Raw genomic sequence first — 17,744 nt, 5'->3', positions numbered from 1 at the left:
GTCTCCACTTTTGTGGATTGGGGTGATCAGTCCTTGGTTCCAAATAATGGGGAAGATGCCAGAGCTAAGGATGATGTTAAAGAGTTTTAGTATAGCCAATTGGAATTTGTTGTCTGTATATTTGATAATTTCTTTGAGGATATCATCAACACCACAGGCCTTTTTGGGTTAGAGGGTTTTTATTTTGTCCTGTAGTTCATTCAAGGTAATTGGAGAATCCAGTGGGTTCTGGTAGTCTTTAATAGTTGATTCTAAGATTTGTATTTTATCATGTATATGTTTTTGCTATTTGTTATTTGTTATAGAGCCAAAAAGATTGGAGAAGTGGTTAACCCATACATCTCAATTTTGGATAGATAATTCTTTGTGTTGTTGTTTGTTTAGTGTTTTCCAATTTTCCCAGAAGTGGTTAGAGTCTATGGATTCTTCAATTACATTGAGCTGATTTCTGACGTGCTGTTCCTTCTTTTTCCGTAGTGTATTTCTATATTGTTTTAGTGATTCACCATAGTGAAGGCGTAGACTCAGGTTTTCTGTATTGTTTTAGTGATTTACCATAGTGAAGGCGTAGACTCAGGTTTTCTGTATTGTTTCAGTGATTCACCATAGTGAAGGCGTAGACTCAGGTTTTCTGTATTGTTTTAGTGATTCACCATAGTGAAGGCGTAGACTCAGGTTTTCTGTATTGTTTCAGTGATTCACCATAGTGTAAGTGTAGACTCAGGTTTTCTGTATTGTTTTAGTGATTCACCATAGTGAAGGCGTAGACTCAGGTTTTCTGTATTGTTTTAGTGATTCACCATAGTGAAGGCGTAGACTCAGGTTTTCTGTATTGTTTTAGTGATTCACCATAGTGAAGGCGTAGACTCAGGTTTTCTGTATTGTTTTAGTGATTCACCATAGTGAAGGCGTAGACTCAGGTTTTCTGTATTGTTTTAGTGATTCACCACAGTGAAGGCGTAGACTCAGGTTTTCCGGGTCTCTATGTTTTTGCTTGGACAAGTTTCTCAATTTCTTTCTTAGAGTTTTGCATTCTTCATCAAACCATTTGTCATTGTTGCTCATTTTCTTCGGTTTTCTATTTGAGATATTTAGATTTGATAGGAAAGCTGAGAGGTCAAATATACTGTTAAGATTTTCTACTGCCAAGTTTACACCTTCACCTATGACAGTGGAACGTTTTGTCCAGGAAGTTGTCTAAAAGGGGTTGAATTTGTTGTTGCCTAATTGTTTTTTGGTAGGTTTCCAGACTACATTCCTTCCATCTATAGCATTTCTTAATATTACTCAGTTCCTTTGGCTTTGATGCCTCATGATTGAGTATTGCTCTGTTCAAGTAGACTGTGATTTTGCTATGGTCTGATAGGGGTGTCAGTGGGCTAACTGTGAACACTTTGGGTTGAGGTCAGTGATAAAGTAGTCTACAGTACTTCTGCCAAGAGATGAGCTATAGGTGTACCTACCATTGGAGTCCCCTCGAAGCCTACCATTGACTATGTACATACCCAGCGTGCGACAGAGCTGCAGGAGTTGTGACCCGTTTTTGTTGGTTTTTGTCCCCCTGTGTGCTGAGGGTGTCAGGTTCTTGTCTGGTTCTGGCATTTAGGTCGCCACAGACTAGAATATGTCCCTGGGCCTGGAAATGATTGATTTCCCCCTCCAGGATGGAGAAGCTGTCTTCATTTATGTATGGGGATTCTAGTGGGGGGATATAGGTAGCACACAGGAGGACATTTTTATCTGTTAAGATCATTTCCTTTTGAATTTCTTGCCAAATGTAAAATGTTCCTGTTTTGATTAATTTAATGGAGTGTTAGGTCTGCTCTATATCAAATTAGCATACCCCCTGAGTCCCTTCCCTGTTTCACACCTGGTAGTTTGATGGATGGGACTACCAGCTCTCTGTAACCTAGAGGGCAACCAGTGGGTCCGTCTCCTTTATACCAGGTTTCTTGTAGAATGACAATGTCTGTATTTCCGGATTCTTTGATGAAGTCCAGGTTCCTGCTCTTTAGGCCAAAGCCAGATGACCTCAGGCCTGGGATATTCCAGGATGAGATAGTGAAGGCTTAGTGTTCCATAAAGTGTCCAATGTTGTTGGTCGTGTGGTTTGGCCTCAGGCCAGTAAGTGTGAGCAGATCCTGCTGAGAATCTGGTACATGCCATTGGCTTGGGTAAGAGTGGGGGTTGGGCTTGTTTGCCTGCTCACGTTCTGGGCATATGTGTGACTTCCACGTTGAGGCCCTTTTTCGGGGGTGGGGTGCATGGGGTGGGTAGGAGGGGCATAGGTCTGATCTGAGGGGGCCTAAATGGGGTGTAGGCATGGTTGACTTGGGGGGGTGTTGATTGGTTGGGGTGGGGGTGTGGATGTGGCTGGTGGTGTTGTGGTCTGGATGTAGGTCCTCTCGGCGTGGGTCCTCTATGTGTAAGTACAGGCACAGTCACGGGAAATACTTGCGCTTACCCGCTGTATGGGGGGGTGCTCAGAGGGGGTGAGATCCCCTGGGCTTGGGGTTCTTCATTTGTCTGTTCTGCTGTGATGTTGACGCTATGGTCAGGGTCTGGTGTGGACTGTTCTGCTGTGGTGTCGAGACTTTTGTCGGGAGCTGAGGTGGGCTGTTCTGCTGGCTTCTCTGTGGAGGTGGCCTCCTCTCTAGTGGTTTGTTCTCTGTCACACGCCATCCCCCTCACCCTCTCCTCCAGCAGTCTGATCCTCTCCTCTAGTGCCCTGTTCTTCTCCTGCTCTTGGTTTTTATATCATTGAAGTTGTCTCACCACAGTCCAGAGTGCAGATATGTCTCTCTCCACCTTCAGCTCTCCGGGTCTGGTTAAGTTAAGGGGGTGTTGTTGTGCTGGACTGTTGTCTGGGTCTGTGCTGACTGGAGTGTAATCACCTGCTGACCCAGCTCCACCTGCCTTACCTCCAGCTGGGTAAATGGATCCTTCATTTCAATGAGGGGGTAGTACTCGGTGCGGGGAGGTTGACTTTCCGCTTGGGGTTGCTCGTCTGTGGTGAAGAGTTTAATGAAGAGTTCTGGTCTGACCCGCTCGGGGTGGGGGTATTATTCTCAAGGGAGAGCTTCTCCAGCTGGGCTAATTCTTTGATTAGGTGAAAGTCCAGCTGAAACTGTTTGGGGTTGCCCTGTACCAATACTGTTCCAGACTTATAGAGATTTATATTAGCTGACTCAGAGTCCTCGTTGTCTAGTATCCTGAGTTTCCACCCCTCGTTAACGCCCCCCCCCCCCCACACACCTTAACAGAGGGGTAGTGTGCTAATATAGCACTGTGCCATGCCAGGGGATAGTTTGTGTGGAAGATGAGGTTGCTGATGTTCCCATTATTATAATAGTCAGCAAAAAGTGTCTCTTGATTTTCAATATGTGATATTTTCTTGCCTCATCATTCTTTACATACACAGGGTACTGTATTTTAATTACCTCTGAACAGCGGGAGGCAGCTTCCAAGGCCTCTCCATTTGGTTGGAGTAGACTGTGCGACTATCCTGCCATTGTTGGGCTAAAGGGCTTTGACACCTCTCACTTGACACGTCAGTGCTAATTAGTGTTGCATCAAGCTTGGCAGCCTTAATTTAGCATTCAGTCCTTATAAAGTAATGTAACGTATTTTTCTTCTTGGCTTTTGGAAATAAAATATAGCTTCAGACTAAACGTTACTCACTCAGTTCCAGGTTGGATGGTGTTTTCAGGTTTCTGTTGTTTTCCAGAGCGTTTGCTGTATAGCGTTGGAATAATAATTTTTGGTAGTTGTAAACCTTCCAGGTGATTCCGTCCAAAATTAGGTTGTAGGTTTTGAGTTTTGATTTGGAGTGAAGGTTATGTTGTAGAGGGTAGCATCCTGTATATGTTCCTGACAAAAAAATCCAAGTTTATCTAATTCTAAATCAATCTTTCTTCTTCAAAGAACATGCTGAAAAATGCTCTCCCTCCCTCCCTCTCTCCATTCTTGGCTCACACTAAACAATTCTTTCACTACAAGAACCATGAAGATATGTAGGGACAGGAAGAGAGGGAAAGAGTGACAAAGGTACCGATAGACAAAGAGAGACAAAAGAGACGAGAGACAGAAAAAAGTAAAGCCCCTTAAATTGAAAATGTGAGAGAGAGATGAAAGATAGATCGATAGAAAGATAGATAACTCACCCATCTCCATTGAGGTCAGTAACAGCCACAGAATAGCCAAAGTAGGAAGCCATCTGACAAAACATTTCATAACATGACTCTACAGTCAGGCATGTACAGTAGTGCTATAAAGTAGTTGGGAAAAAGATGAATAGCAGTGTATGTGTATGTGTGTGTGTGTGTGTGTGTGTGTGTGTGTGTACTTGTGTGACGTTACTGTGTGTTACTGACCTGCTCTCCTGTGAAGTTCATGATGAATGTCAGATTAGTGGAGTTAATCACAGCTACCTGAAACAAAACACAAGAGTCACCTGATACAGGTACACATGCATCATGAAAACGCATTCACAGGATGTAATGAGCTGAAATAGAAACTCTTTCTTTCTCTCTGCCTGGTCCCCCTTCCCCCTATCTCCCTCCTTCAACCCCCCATTGTCCCCACTGCTTTACCCCCTCCCCCTCCTCTGTTCCATACCCTACATTTCCATAACCCCAGTTGTGGGGGAGACAGAGGGGCTAAGAATTCCTTCAAAAGACCTACAATAACAACCACATGGAGACAGCCAGGGGCTACACATTCAAACACTCACCCACACACATGTGCATGCACTCACAAAGTTAGAGAGACAAACACATACACAAAACACCAACAAATGTAGAGAAACAGACAGATGGACGGACATACAGACAGATAGACGGTCGCTTAGAATGACAGACAGAGGGGCAGACCGAAGGAAAGACACGTGCAGACACTTAACTCCCTGGCCCCCCTCCTCCTCCTCCTCTCTCTCAGGGGTGTCAGGCTGGTTGTCTCCCCATGTCTGAGAGGCTAACGTGGGATGACAGCTACTCTAGTCTCATCAGGCCAACCAGACCTAACCCTGACGCCCACTGACCACAAATGTGAGGGCTACCGGCCCCAGAGCCTGTTTGCACAACCACACAGGCTTGTCTGCTCTGAATACATCTCTATCTAGGTTTCAGTGTGTGTTAGAGGTGAGGGGGTCGTGTGTGTGTCAGGGAAAGGGGTCAGGCTGAGTCAGCTCTTACGGAGCGGAAGTCGTGTGTCATTAAGGAGACAAACGTCTTGGTGTGAGCGAGGACTGTGTTGTGGTCAGAGTGGGGGGGGGGTTTGTTGTTGCTAAGCGATATAAACTAAGAATGGAATTCTATTTTGGAAACATTTCCTCTCTGGACACGCAGGAATTCTATAATTCCATACTTACATATACTGTGTGTGTGTGTGCTGCTATGCATGTTTGCATGCGTGTGTATGTGTGTGATTCTGTACTCACATATCCAAAGTTCTGTGCCCCTCTCGGAACCCCAGCTATCAGCTCTGGAAAGGAGAGGAACACACATTATATAACACTGCCTGCCTGCTCTTCTGTCTGCCTGTCTGTCTGTTTGCCTGTCTGGATGCCTGCCTTTCAGTGTGTCTCTGTCTCTAGGCCACCCTGACTGAAGACACTAAAAGCTGACAACAGATTGACTGATGATGGAAGGGAGAGAGAAAGATAGAGAGAGACAGAGAGTGGTTTTGATCTGAGTACCTCCCCCAAACCCTGTTCCCGGTACAGACCAGACCACAAACCCAGCCCAGCAAGCTCCAGCTTTAAGGAATTCAAAGATGAGACCACAACCAGCCTACAACCACAATACAACCCTTGTATAAAATCATTATACAACCATGTGTCAACCCTTGGTGCCATGTTTTAATTAAGAAGATGATGTAGGAGGCAGAACATATGGTTTTGTAGCAAGTTACATTTCTTGGTTAGTTTGCAGTGTAGTTACTAGTTACTTACTGTCCATCGGACTAGCCTCTGAAACACTGCAAGCACCAAACACACAGGGATGAAAGTGTTGTCTTTTACCTTGCTCTGAGTCTCCTGTGAATTCCCCCACTGCCACAGAGTAACCTGTAGACAAGAGAGATATTAGTGAGTGAGTGAGTGAGTGAGTGAGTGAGTGAGTGAGTGAGTGTGTGTGTGTGTGTGTGTGTGTGTGTGTGTGTGTGTGTGTGTGTGTGTGTGTGTGTACGTGCGTGTTTGTGTGTGTAGATGAAACTGTGTGTGTGGTACCTAGGTAGCTGTCGTCATGGGTATCAGCTGCAGCGTGTGTGTGTTTCTCTCCAGGGACTCTCCTGAGCACGGCTTTCAGAGAGTAACCATTCAATATCTCTGCTACGCCTGCAGTCATCACCTGACCTGAAGAGAGAGAGAGGTCAGAAACACACAATGGTCAGTAAACGGACAGGCCAACCCCAGACCCAATGGGGAGCAATAACTTCTGCACTGTCAGTCTGTCACACAAACATGCACGCCCCCACACACACTTTCCTGCCCTTTGTTATGAAACTCACAGGTATGAGGAGCTCTTCCCCGAGGAACACTGAAACAGCTCGTTAGCAGGAGTTAGAATGACACACACACACTGTGTTGCATATTAGTCACTGTCTAAAAGAGAGCTTATGCTCTCTATCTCTCTGCTGTTGTAGCAAATGCTGTGCTGTGGAGGGGGAGGTCAGACAAACATAGGCCTACTGCTTTATCTCCAGCTGCCCTCAACCTCACATCAATCCTCCTTAATGTGGTGGGTACTGACAGAGAGAAATCGCCCCTGTCTCAGACTCCCACTTTCCCTAACTCCCTTCACAGACATGGACGCTAACCCTAATTATAGATGCATACCTACACAGACACTAACCCAAATCACAGACCTACAAACACAGACAAGACAGACCCTCTTCACAGACCATAACCACAGACACAGAAACAGATCCTCTCCAGACACACACACAAACACACACACACGCACGCACGCACGCACACACACACACACACACACACACCATAATAACAGACACCCACTCCACAGACAGCTCCTAACCCTAATCACAGAGACAGACCCCTAACCCTCTGCAGACTTCCTCATTACTGATAGTATAAGAGGTTCCTTCAGATCCTCTGATAATAAGCTGTATAAAAGGCTTCCCACAATAACTCAGCATAAACACCTGTGATAATAGCTGTATATTAGAGACCATAAACTCTCTGCTCGGAGAGCTTTGATAAACATCTAGAGGAAGTGTTTAAACACCAGGAAGCTGAGCCAAGCTGAGGGCAATTTCATGCCCGCACACACACACACACACACACACACACACACACACACACACACACACACACACACACACACACACACACACACACACACACACACACACACGCTTATACACACACACACGCTTATACACACACACACCAGGGGCATAGAGAGTTCATAAACCACCTTCAACAAAGGATTAATACAACATAATATTCATTAATAAAAAGACTCACTGACTATCCATCTCTCTCTTACCCACTTCTGTCTATCTCTCCATTTTAAAGGCATATGGCAGACAGAGTAGGCAGTTCTTGTTGTAAAAGCACGTTCCTATCCTCTTTCATTTTTAAATGAATTAAGTGACTGGAGCGATAGGGCACAGAGGTTAACATGATGGGAGTGACCGTGGTCAAAGGAGGAGAGTTTACTACCCTGTATTAGTAACTGTCTCTCATACACACACATAAATGCAGACTTGCATGCACACTCATCGTGTATCCACTCAATGAAGATAAGCGAGGAGACATCAGGACAGGCCCCCCCCCCCCCCCCCCACATACACATCCACCCACACACCTTCAAACTCCAAGGTCCACCGTCAGACTGAAGCAGGTGTCTGCCCTCCAACACACACACCCATTACCATAGTGAGTGGGAGTTCCTCCACACCCCATTACCCTCTGATCAGCTCATTACAACTGAGCCTAGACTCACTCAAACACTTCCTGTCAGAGAGAGAGGAGGGAGGGTCTCTCACTCTACCTTGTCCTACTCTGGCTTCTCCTGGGATCAAACTGCACATCAGGAATGAGAGAAATGAACTGGAGGAGTGCTTCATCAAATACTATGTGAATCCAGGTCTGGTGCAGGAATGTGCCTTGATCGTGCTGCTAAACTCACCTCTTTCTCCCTCTCTCTTTGTCTCTCTGCCTTTTTTTGTTGTTGCAATTCTAGTGTTTCACATAGAGTGGGCTAATATTACCTTGCCAGTAGAAGCTGCCAGGTCCGCCCACCACCAGTGTCCCCTCCTGAGGAAGAGAAAGTCAGGGTCAGTCCATGGTTAGGACTAACTTCTTCAAGACTGGACAAAAGCTGAATTTACAGTGCATTCGAAAAGTATTCAGACCCCTTGACTTTTTTCACATTTTGGTACGTTACAACCGTACTCTAAAATGTATTAAATTGTTTTATTCCACCTCATCAATCTACACACAATACCCCATAATGACAAAGCAAAAACAGTTTTTTACATATTTTTGCAAATGTATAAAAAATAAATAAACAGAAATATTACATTTACATAGGTACTCAGACCCTTTACTCAGTACTTTGTTGAAGCACCTTTGGTAGCAATTACAACCTTCAGTCTTCTTGGGTATGATGCTACAAGCTTGGCACATCTGTATTTGGGGAGTTTCTCCCATTCTTCTCTGCAGATCCTCTCAAGCTCTGTCAGGTTGGATGGGGAACGTCGCTGCACAACTATTTTCAGGTCTCCAGAGATGTTCGATCGGGTTCAAGTCTGGGCTCTGGCTGGGCCACTCAAGGACATTCAGAGCCTTGTCCCGAAGCCACTCCTGCATTGTCTTGGCTGTGTGCTTAGGGTTGTTGTCCTGTTGGAAGGTAAACCTTCGCCCCAGTCTGAGGTCCTGAGCGCTCTGGAGCAGGTTTTCATCAAGGATCTTTACAAGTACTTTACTTTGCATCGTTCCCTCGATCCTGACTAGTCTCCCAGTTCCTGCCACTGAAAAATATCCCCACCACCATGCTTTATCGTAGGGATGGTTCCAGGTCTCTTCCAGATATGCGTTTTAGGCCACGAAGTTAAATCCTGGTTTCATCAGTCCAGACAATCTAGATCCTCATTGTCTAAGATTCCTTTAGGTGCCTTTTGGAAAACTCCAAGCTGACTGTCAGGTTCCTTTTACTGAGGAGTGGCTTCTGTCTGGCCACTCTACCATAAATGCCTGATTGGTGGAGTGCTGCAGAGATGTTTGTCCTTCTGGAAGGTTCTCCCATCTCCACAGGGGAACTCTGGAGCTCTGTCAGAGTGACCATCGGGTTTTTGGTCACCTCCCTGACCAAGGCCCTTCTCCCCAGATTGCTCAGTTTGGCCGGGCGGCCAGCTCTAGGAAGAGTCTTGGTGGTTCCAAACTTCTCCCATTTAAGAATGATGGAGGCCACTGTGTCCGTGGGGATTTGATACGCTTCCCCAGAAGCTCTACAGACAATTCCTTCAACTTGATGGCTCGGTTTTTGCTCTGACATGCACTGTCAACTGTGGGACCTTTTATAGACAGGTGTTTGCCTTTCCAAATCATGTCCAATCAAGTTGTAGAAACATATCAAGGATGATCAGGATGGAACGGAGCTCAATTTCGAGCCTCATAGCAAAGAATACTTATGTAAATAAGGTATTTCTGTTTTTTTTATTTCTGAAAACCTGTTTTCACTATGTCATTATGGGGTATTGTGTGTAGATTCATGAGAATTAAAAAAAAATCTATTTTAGAATAAGGCTGTAACGTAACAAAATGTGGAAAAGGGGAAGGGGTTTCAATACTTCCGAATGCACTGTATATAGATCTGGGTCGGGACGAGAGCTCCTGATCAGGACCCCACAGGATCATATAAGCGACGATACTTAATCTGCCTGTGTTAACCCAAATTCAATGCACTTTAAAGGCCCAGTGCAGTCAGACACATGATTTTCCTGTGATTTTTTATATATTTCCACAGTATGATAATGCCCTTTTATTGTAAGAGCTGTTTGAAAAAAACACCTGAAATGCCAGCCTATTTTGTAGGGTTGTAGTTTTGGCCTGACTGGTGTCATCACCAGGTAATACATTAGTTAATAGACCAATAAGAAAGTCAGTTCCAAACCTCTCTGCAAATAACAGCTAATTGTCAGTTATCCCCGCCCCACTCAGACCACTCCCAGATAGTTATAGCAACATTCTTGCTTTTGAAATTGCTCTTTGCTAAGAAGCTATTTTTGCATATTTTTACCCTTTTAATCAGAAACAATCACAGTAGGGTACTTCATTGTTACCCCAAAAATGTTTTAATATTCAGATAAAAATGGTTGCATTGGACCTTTAAGTGGTCTAGCTCGTCCTGACTTACCTGTATACACACTGATTGATAAACATTGAAGAAGCAATCATAAAAGACAATGTGTGTGTGTCTGTTTGTTTCTATGTGTGTGTGTACTGTCTTCAGTCATCCATGTGTACTTCCTGTTGAAAATGACAGCTTCCTGTACAAGAGGGTACATTGAGCAGAGAGGAAGAGGGTTCAGATGTTCACATAAGCAAGGCCCTCTGTGATTGAAACAGACTAAGTTGCATGCCTCCTAGCTCTCTCCCCTCTAACCCTTATTGTGTGTCTCTCTATTGTCTTGAGAGAGGACTGGTCAGGCGGAGAGAAAGGGAGGATGAGGAGGAGGGAGGGTGTTATGACAAACATGTCTTTTTACACACACACGTCTTGGGAATATTTTGACTCGGCTGTGATTGTGTGCTAAAAAATAACTAAGGGGTTCTCTCTGTATTGAGGATTGTCATGACATGGACGGTGATGAGGATGTCATGACATGGACGGTGATGAGGACGTCATGACATGGACGGTGATGAGGATGTCATGACATGGACGGTGATGAGGATGTCATGACATGGACGGTGATGAGGATGTCATGACATGGACGGTGATGAGGACGTCATGACATGGACAGTAATGAGGATGTCATGACATGGATGGTGATGAGGATGTCATGACATGGACGGTGATGAGGACGTCATGACATGGATGGTGATGAGGACGTCATGACATGGACAGTGATGAGGACGTAATGACATGGACGGTGATGAGGATGTCATGACATGGACAGTGATGAGGATGTCATGACATGGACGGTGATGAGGATGTCATGACATGGACAGTGATGAGGACGTCACGTGGGTAGTGATGGTTGTTACCTTGGTGAAGTCCACACTGAACCCGGCCTGGCAGAAACCCTGTCCCTCCGGGTCTGGATCATCTGACAAACACAATCACACACCATATCAGACCATCGTTTCAACCCTCCTATGGTGAATTGTTATTAGTTGAAGTGTTACAAAAAGCATGACCCTGACCTTCCAAGTAGCTCTAACTTTACCTCTCCACTATTCCATGTCCAAACTCTATGTGGAAGAAATCGGAGTGCATGGTGTGTGTGTGTGTGTGTGTGTGTATATAAACCTGGCTGATAATGAATCATTCCCCGTGTTCCAGAGGCACCCAGAGGAGAGGTGAAATGAGTCGTAACTACACACACACACACACACACACACACACACACACACACACACACACACACACACACACACACACTGACTGCTATGTGTGTAAGCTGGAGTGTGTAAGCTCGGAGGTCATAAATCCACATTCAAATCTAAACAAGGAGCTCCCAGAGAGAAACACACACACTGGGTTGGAAACATTACAGAGACTGAGTGTGTGTGTGTGCATACGTGTGTGTGTATATGTGTATGTGTGCGTGCGCGAGTGCAGGTGTGCTGGGTTTGTACAGTAGCATTGTGCGTCCAACCCCCTTGGAACCATCACGTTGATCTCAATAAAAACTGTCCAGTAGAGTAGAATGTTTTATGTTTTTCTTTTAGTGAAATTACATAGTTGTTTGATGTCGATGTGGTCAAATCTTACAGACAACATAAAACAAACCTTTAAATAACCCCCAGAATCACTAAAACACCAGATCTGTTTGTTTGTGTGTGTGTGTGTGTGTGTGTGTGTGTGTGTGTGTGTGTGTGTGTGTGTGTGTGTGTGTGTGTGTGTGTGTGTGTGTCAGGATATTTTTGTAGAGAGTCAATGATAAGTGAGAGGAAGAGGGTTCACATGTTCACATGAGCAAGGCCCTCTGTGATTGAAACGGACTAAGTTGCATGCCTCCTAGTTAGGTTGTACGGTATTCAGATTTTCATGTTATCATACCTTCCTTCTCTCATACCGGGATTTACGGTTTTACCGGCATAGCACATAAGGCGGGGCTAAAAACACAAGAAAAGCCCATTGGGCCTCTATTCCCAGAATGCTAATAAAATTTGCACAAACTAATAGTGAAATTACATAACTAAATGCTAACGAGCGAAACATAAACTAATTGCAGACAGGCAAATACAGCTCATGAAGTTATACAAGCATAGCTAGTACCTACCGAATGTCATTTTCGGTGAGTGTGGAAGTTTCCAAGCAAAAGTGAACAAGAGATGTTGTGCAAGTGAGCAAAGTTGTGATGCGTGCTTTTCTAAAAGAAGAGCAGCCTGTGTAGATGCGAGATGAACGGGGGAGAAAAAAAATATTGGTAGAAACACAGGGAAAAAATGGCAGCAATACAGACAGCTCATCCAGAGCTCTTTGACTTGATTTGCAGTGATTTGCATACAAGTGTAACGTCATCACCTCATGTGCGCTGCACAACAGAGACTCTGATAGATATAGAACGCTATGGTCTCACCAGCTCGCTTTCTCCCATTGTGCTATTTACAAACACACACGTGACTGGCTCATCTAAAATATTGTGACAGGTTAAAATGAAGAACGCAACATGCTTTATCTCCTAAGGTAGTGCACAAGTTGACTGCAGGTAATAACTTAAAAAGTAGCTAGAAATATTCAAATGAATTGAAAAACTTTTGTTTTGACAGTATTGAAAAACCATCAAGTGGCTTTTTTCAAATACCCCGCTATACGGTATATACGGTATACCGCCCAAGCCTAGTTGTGTGTTCCAGTGGGTGTTTACAACTGGCCACCTGAAAGTGACCGTAGCTTCTTATCCTGCTAATGGTTTTGACTGTAGCCTGTTAGTCTCCAGCCATAGACAGTATATCAGAATACTGAGTATCTAGCCTCTTTTACTACAAGATGCTGTTGTCTTGCAATTTGGTGTGTGTGTATTAGGGCTGGAAATTGGTTTCTCATGATTCTATACATATTGCAATTCGCTACTGTGATTTTATTGCAATTTGATGTTCCAAATATATTGCTCACTATTCTGCATGTCTGCTGCAGAGACAAGAGAGAGCATGAGAAAATTTGTTTTAATCAACCACGGAAATAAAAATGCTGAAAACATGTTGGCTCACTATTTAAAAAGAAAATTGTGAACAAGCTATAGGATAAAAACCTGAGTTTTGGCGCAGGTTCAGCCAATTAGCTAACGCTACCTAGCATCAAAAAATGTATAAATACATTTTACAAATCGATACTTGGAGTCAAAGTATCGATATAGTAGCATCGATTTTCCCCCACCATCACAAGTGCGTATGTGTGTTTGTGTGTATGTGTTTGTACGTTGTGTCTGTGTGTGTGTGTGTGTGTGTGTGTGTGTGTGTGTGTGTGTGTGTGTGTGTGTGTGTGTGTGTGTGTGTGTGTGTGTGTGTGTGTGTGTGTGTGTGTGTGTGTGTGTGTGTGTGTGTGTGTGTGTGTGTGTGTGTGTCTGTGTGTGTCTGTGTGTGTCTGTGTGTGTGTGTGTGTATGTGTTTGTACGTTGTGTCTGTGTGTGTGTCTGTGTGTGTCTGTGTGTGTGTGTGTGTGTGTGTGTGTGTGTGTGTGTGTGTGTGTGTGTGTGTGTGTGTGTGAACTCACTGGTCCTACAGGGTGAGTATTCTGCGTAGGCGCTGAAGTTCTGCACGGCAACATAGCAGGTTCCTACCGGGTCCTTCTCACCGTTCACCTTCACAGTACGCCAGTGGTAGAGAGGAGCACAGGCCTAGACACACAAACACACACACACATTACATGTATATGACTGGTTCAAAGTGTATTAGTTAGTCATAGCACTGATGGTTTACATCTATGACGGGTTAGGGTTAGACAGAATATCATTCCTCACCACCACTTTGCCTTTGTGAGTTCTAACTGAGGCTCCAAACCACTGGTGAGACTTGAACTCCAGAGGCTCCCTGGTGCCATTAACCTTAATCATCCTGTTATCTATAGAGAGAGATGGGGGAGGGAGGAGGGAAAGAGGAAGAGAGTTTTATTATGGCATCAATCGACCTGCCCCAGCCCTAATAGGTCTAGTCTATGTACAACATGGGTCATGCCTGCCTATACACCATGGAAGGCCCAGATTTGGAAGCTAACTAAAGTAACACTAACTTTTTAAAATGTTTCTATTGAAGTTTCTAGAAATACACCTTGATCTTTAATGTCCATTGTCATGCTGTAAATGCGTATGACTGTGTGTGTGTGTGTGTGTTTGTGTGTGTCAGTGGGTGTTAGCCTGCTCCAGTGCAGATCCTTTCCTGTGTTATTGAAGGCCAGCTGGGCCTGTTTAGAGAGACGGCGTCTACGCCTCATAAAACACCAGCAACCTACACACACACACACTGAAGACTGCCGTTTCTCCCGGCCCATTCTAGACGACAAGGTAAAAAAGAGATTAACTAATTATGAAATTTGAGTGAACTATTCCCATATATATTATGTCATGTTTTGTCATTAGAACGACCTCATGCGCAACTGCACACTGTTCCTAAACCCTAACCCAGTAGGTGGCTTGGTCTCTTCCCTTTGACTGCACCAGGCCAGGCGCACCACAGCCATGCCACTGATCGCCATATTGCACCCTCTCTAGTCTTATTGCTTAATTCCTTCAATCTCTCTCTCCTTCCCCCTCCTCTCCCTGTCTTTCTCCCTGACTGAGGCCCTACCCAGTATGGCCCAGTAAATGCTTGTGCTTCTAGTTCCGACCATGCAGTAATATCTAACAAGTAATATAACCTAACAATTTCTCAACAACAAAAAACAAAATACTGCATAGTTTCCTAGGAACGCGAAGCGAGGCGGCCATCTCTGTCGGCGCCAGAAGTATATAGATGGACATTAAAGATCAAGGTGTGTGTGTGTGTCTGTGTCTGTGTCTGTGTGTGTGTGTGTGTGTGTGTGTGTGTGTGTGTGTGTGTGTGTGTGTGTGTGTGTGTGTGTGTGTGTGTGTGTGGGTGTGTGTGTGTGTGTGTGTGTGTGTGTGTGTGTGTGTGTGTGTGTGATGATAGATTATATGCGTGGGTGTGTGTATGTGTCTCTCATGTCGCTGGTTTGTACCTGTAATAATGAGGCTACAGTAACTCTAGCCATATCCACCATATCCATGCACATCAATCATACACACACACACACACACACACACACACACACACACACACACACACACACACACACACACACACACACACACACACACACACACACACACACACACACACACACACACACACACACACAAGGATGAATTTGAAGATCTAATAAAAAGCAGACCTCCCCTCCCTCTTATCCCCTCCAGTCTCAGAGGGAAACTAAATTCCCATGTGCTCACAGTTTACCCCCCCTAGCCCCCTGACCGCTTCATACACACTCACAATTTACCCCTCCCCCAGGATAATTGAGAGAGTGATAGAGAGAGAGAGAGACAGATAGAGAGAGAGAGAGATACAGAGAGAGAGAGAGAGAGGAAGCAAGGCAGAGATTAAGGGAGAATGAGAGTAGAGGAGTTATTCATCTCTATGAAATTGATTGCCCATCCTATCAGAATAGACCGATTAGTGCAACAGGAAGTCGTTTTTCAGTAAAGAACCAGAGATGACAGTACCAGAATTCCAGAACACCAGACAGACAGATGCATTCAGCCACCACTCACCAACATATCTTTCTCATAGAAATTAATAGCAGTTATTTTTCTATGGCCCTCTTCATACACACTCCAGCTGGCAAAGACCATATGGATCACACACACACACACACACACACTCACACACACACACACACACACACACACACACACACACACACACACACACACACACACACACACACACACACACACACACACACACACACACACACACACACACACACACATGCACACACGCACGCACACACACACTCACAAACACACAGAACATGCACACACTTACACACATTAGTGGTGAGGGCGCTCTCTTGTGTTCTGTTATTTGTCCGGATGAAGTGCATCGGGTGAAATTACACTTCTACAGGAACACACACACACACGTACGGTTCTTCTGTGCCCCTGAAACCTGAAGCCAACCACATGGGCAGGAGTTAACCCCTTCATACTCACTCATGAACTTTGTGCGAGCAGAACTAGCACATACACACACACACACACACACGCAAACACACGTCACACACACACGCACACAGGTACACAGCATGGTGTAACTCACTGGCGTTGTCGAAAGGTATCTGTGTGCAGCTGTAGGGTAGCTTGGTGGGGTCAGGGTTTGGGGGATAGGGACAGTAGTAGACAGCTCCTCCCTCTATGATGCCTGGCTGGGACGTGTTGGCCTTGGGCGCTCCCACCAACACACTCAACCTGCAGGGACACAGTCATGACAGAGGTATAATGCCACTAACAACATGTTCACACACAAAACTTAAGATAAATAAATGGTCTTTAGCACACAGAGACACACACACTGCTAGAGAGACAGATTACTACACACATTCATTGGGCAAGACACATTCATATTTTAGTAATTTAGCAGAAGCTCTTATCCAGTGCATAAAACTAAGGAGCTGAAACAAGAAACATGATAGGAGCATCTTGGTAATAAAACAGTCCTCAGTTCCTTTACCAATCCCAGCGCTCATCACAGTCAGCACAGAAAGCACAAGTACAGTAGGCTACTAGCACTATGAAATATTGGTGTGCTTGGAAAACTGTCCCAACTTTGTCTACTATTCTGTGACATTTGTAACTGTATTTGTGTTCACTTGCAAGACGAATTTCCTGTTGAAATAATGATATTCTATTCTACTATTTTATTAGGAGAGTGAACCCATCTCTCTGTTCGGACATGTTTTTTCTGGGGATCCAGACTTAATTCATATTAACCCAACATGAACCCGCAGACCTTTGTAGGCTGTTCGAAATTGAAATTAACAACATACAAAATGCTATGTTTTAAAGTAGATAGTTGTTTAAAGATAGTTGTGGTCTCGGACTGTTGCCACTCACGTGCTGCTTTCGGGGGTCGGTCGATAGAAGTCCACGGAGTAACCAAAGTAGCTCCCCTCTGGTCCTCCGTACACGGCCGGGCGCTCCGCATGCAGGTTGAACCCCAAGACCACGGAAAGGACCAGCCACAGCACCGACACCACGCGACACAACATCCCACCGAACGCGCACATCCTATAGGCACACATTAACACCTTCCCCCCAGCCAGACCAGTAGTCTATCACACCGCTTGAATCCGTTAGCAAGGAGAGAGATAGATGACAGAAGAGATGGAGCGAGAGAGATGTTTCTGTCCTGCCAGGTGAGTTATCCCAAGTTGTGCCCGTGCGTTCCGCTCTCCCTTCTGTCTCCCACACAAGCTACACACACACTCTCCTCCGGGTCAGATCTATTGATGCTCTCACTCACACACACTCTGCAGTCTGTAGCCAGACTCTCC

The 17,744-nt window shown here is 44.9% G+C and overlaps 1 protein-coding gene across 1 annotated transcript in view; it reads right to left on the bottom strand.

Moving 5' to 3' along the window:
• LOC129837476 (integrin alpha-8-like) overlaps positions 1 to 17,744 on the bottom strand; it is a 70,416-nt gene extending 52,672 nt beyond the window's left edge. Inside the window, exons 1-11 of the mRNA XM_055903670.1 lie at positions 17,305 to 17,744; positions 16,511 to 16,659; positions 14,155 to 14,255; positions 13,908 to 14,031; positions 11,234 to 11,295; positions 8,236 to 8,281; positions 6,227 to 6,352; positions 6,020 to 6,064; positions 5,438 to 5,481; positions 4,374 to 4,430; positions 4,164 to 4,216 (exon numbers count right to left, since the gene is read on the bottom strand). Of these exons, the coding sequence (XP_055759645.1) occupies positions 4,164 to 4,216; positions 4,374 to 4,430; positions 5,438 to 5,481; positions 6,020 to 6,064; positions 6,227 to 6,352; positions 8,236 to 8,281; positions 11,234 to 11,295; positions 13,908 to 14,031; positions 14,155 to 14,255; positions 16,511 to 16,659; positions 17,305 to 17,492 (995 nt within the window). The 5' untranslated portion in view covers positions 17,493 to 17,744. The remainder of the gene's footprint in view (positions 1 to 4,163; positions 4,217 to 4,373; positions 4,431 to 5,437; positions 5,482 to 6,019; positions 6,065 to 6,226; positions 6,353 to 8,235; positions 8,282 to 11,233; positions 11,296 to 13,907; positions 14,032 to 14,154; positions 14,256 to 16,510; positions 16,660 to 17,304) is intronic.

The sequence above is a fragment of the Salvelinus fontinalis genome, chromosome 38 (assembly GCF_029448725.1).
Source record: "Salvelinus fontinalis isolate EN_2023a chromosome 38, ASM2944872v1, whole genome shotgun sequence".
Taxonomy (NCBI): domain Eukaryota; kingdom Metazoa; phylum Chordata; class Actinopteri; order Salmoniformes; family Salmonidae; genus Salvelinus; species Salvelinus fontinalis.
This window is presented reverse-complemented; position numbering and strand designations above follow the sequence as displayed.